Genomic DNA, 2088 nt, shown 5'->3' with positions numbered 1-2088 from the left:
AATTTTGCCAAGAAGTGAAAGCATTCGTCGAATGTACCCAAAGCTCCATTAGAAATTTTTTTATATATTCTTTTTATATAAAGTCCTTAGATAATTCTTACAAGGCAAGAAAAAGCTAATTCTCATGACCAAGCTTTTTTTCTTTTTTTTTACTATAAAATTTATGTACGGAGAGAAGAGATAAATAATTTTGATATACTGCAAGCAGACAATTTTCATTGTTGGCAAAATATTTTGAAATCGTCGAGGAAGTTGCCATCGTCGGCGATGCTAACATTCGAAGATATTACCATTAGAGTTGTCGATGTTAATATCTCCGATATTAACAACAACATCGTCGGGGATGTTAAGATAGTTGAAGATGTCATCATCGGGATAGTTCAAGATGTTAAATTTTTCTGAGGGATACTTATCATTCGACCGATCTTGTTGACTGACTTAAGTGGTCACCGGCCGTTTGATTTCGTAGATCGAATTAGGTACTTTTTCTCACGCGTTAGTCATTTGTTTAAAAAACTTGCGTTAAAAAACCGATGAAAACATGGAAAAGAATACAATAGAATGTTTGTTCCATTATTGTGATGACGTTATTATCATCATTGCCAATATAGGAAAACTCCGAAAATCCTAATGCAAATTTTCTGTCGGATTACCGAAATTTAAAGCTAGTATCGGGAAAAACTGAAGGAAATTGTAATACGTCCAAATAGCTAAAGAATTTGTTGTAAATAATTTGTTGTATAAATTGGTAAATAATTTCTTCTTTGTTAGAGGTCAATTTGTTGTCTAAGGTCAATCGGTAAAAATATCTTTTTCATTGATGTTCAGATGATTTATGGCAATTTTCCTTCTTACAAAGAAATCTAAACTTCTATGCAAGCAACTATTGTATGAGTAAAATTATTGCCAGCATTGTAAGTACCTTAGATGGAGTTTACTTCGCTTATCCTCCACGTATAAACTACAAACGACGACATTTTCGCCATTGGACAACAAACTACGATATTCTTCTATTCACCAAATACATTTCCCGTAACGTGTTCCCAACTCAACGGCCTATTAACTAACCGACAATCAAATTGTTGTCCAAGGTAACGACAAGGAGTTTGTTAGTTGATCATATTACTTGCTTTTTGTATAACTCATTTATCATTGCTTACCAATTCATAGTGTTATATACATACATATTTTATACTCTTTTTCCTGTTGTTAACTAGTAGTAATATTGTACAAGAACAATATTACCTCCGCAATAAACTCTTTGTTGAACTCGACAAAGAGTTTATTTTCTCACGATATATATTTTTACGATACATCGTCGAGAAACGAGTTCAGCAAAGAAAAGAAAAACAAATTTCCCAATAGTCAACAGCATTTAAAATCATTGGACTATAAGGACGCTAATTGATCGGATTCTGTCACTCCGCTCATTGTCATATCAGTAATTGCCAAACATCCACTGCGATAAACAAGCAGCTATCTACTGAGATTAGAAGAGGTCAGAAAAACGTTGCAGTAAGTTGAATTGTACTTCACTGCCGTTAATGTTTTACAACTCATTTTTATGTGAACATACACGTTGAAAACCTCTTCTGCTAAACATAGACTTTGCAAAACTAACCTCTAACTCCGTGGTGTTGTTTCTTGTGCTCTCCTAGTCCTTTCTTATAAGAAAGGAAAGAGCCACAGATTTCACATAGAAGTTTAGGTTGATGTTTCTCGTAATGCTGTCGAAGTGCCGTTGCGGTACGACATTTCTTTCCACATGTGGGCCAAGTGCACTCATATAAACCTTGTTCCTTGTGCGTTTCAAGATGCTTTGAATATTCCTTTCCCATCCGTATAGTCGCGGTACAATAACGACATTTATGCTTTCGCTCAACTGAAAAACTGTCACGACATTTGTGTTTAAAAATATCATTTTATACGCTAATTGATGAATATAATTTGAAAAATGCCGCATTAGCATCAATGACCTATTAAATCACATTTAAGGTAACTTAAATTACGCGATATTGTTCACTTTTTTACCGTGTTGTTTTTTTAAAACAAAACGTACTCGCTCTCAGTGTTGCCTCTAACGAAAAA

At 34.0% G+C, this 2088-nt stretch overlaps 1 protein-coding gene across 1 annotated transcript; it reads right to left on the bottom strand.

The window, feature by feature from the left end:
* Window positions 1-1621: 1621 nt before the first annotated feature.
* LOAG_19088 (zinc finger protein) lies at window positions 1622-1838 on the bottom strand (the record flags this gene model as incomplete). The annotated part of the gene is made up of 1 exon (XM_020451744.1): window positions 1622-1838. A coding segment is annotated over one exon (216 nt), but the record flags the coding sequence as incomplete, so codon positions are not given.
* Between the last annotated feature and the right edge of the window lie 250 nt (window positions 1839-2088).

This window comes from Loa loa (assembly GCF_000183805.2).
Source record: "Loa loa unplaced genomic scaffold supercont3.1402, whole genome shotgun sequence".
Taxonomy (NCBI): domain Eukaryota; kingdom Metazoa; phylum Nematoda; class Chromadorea; order Rhabditida; family Onchocercidae; genus Loa; species Loa loa.
The sequence above is the reverse complement of the archived record's forward strand: the minus strand, read 5'-3'. Positions and strand labels throughout refer to the sequence as shown.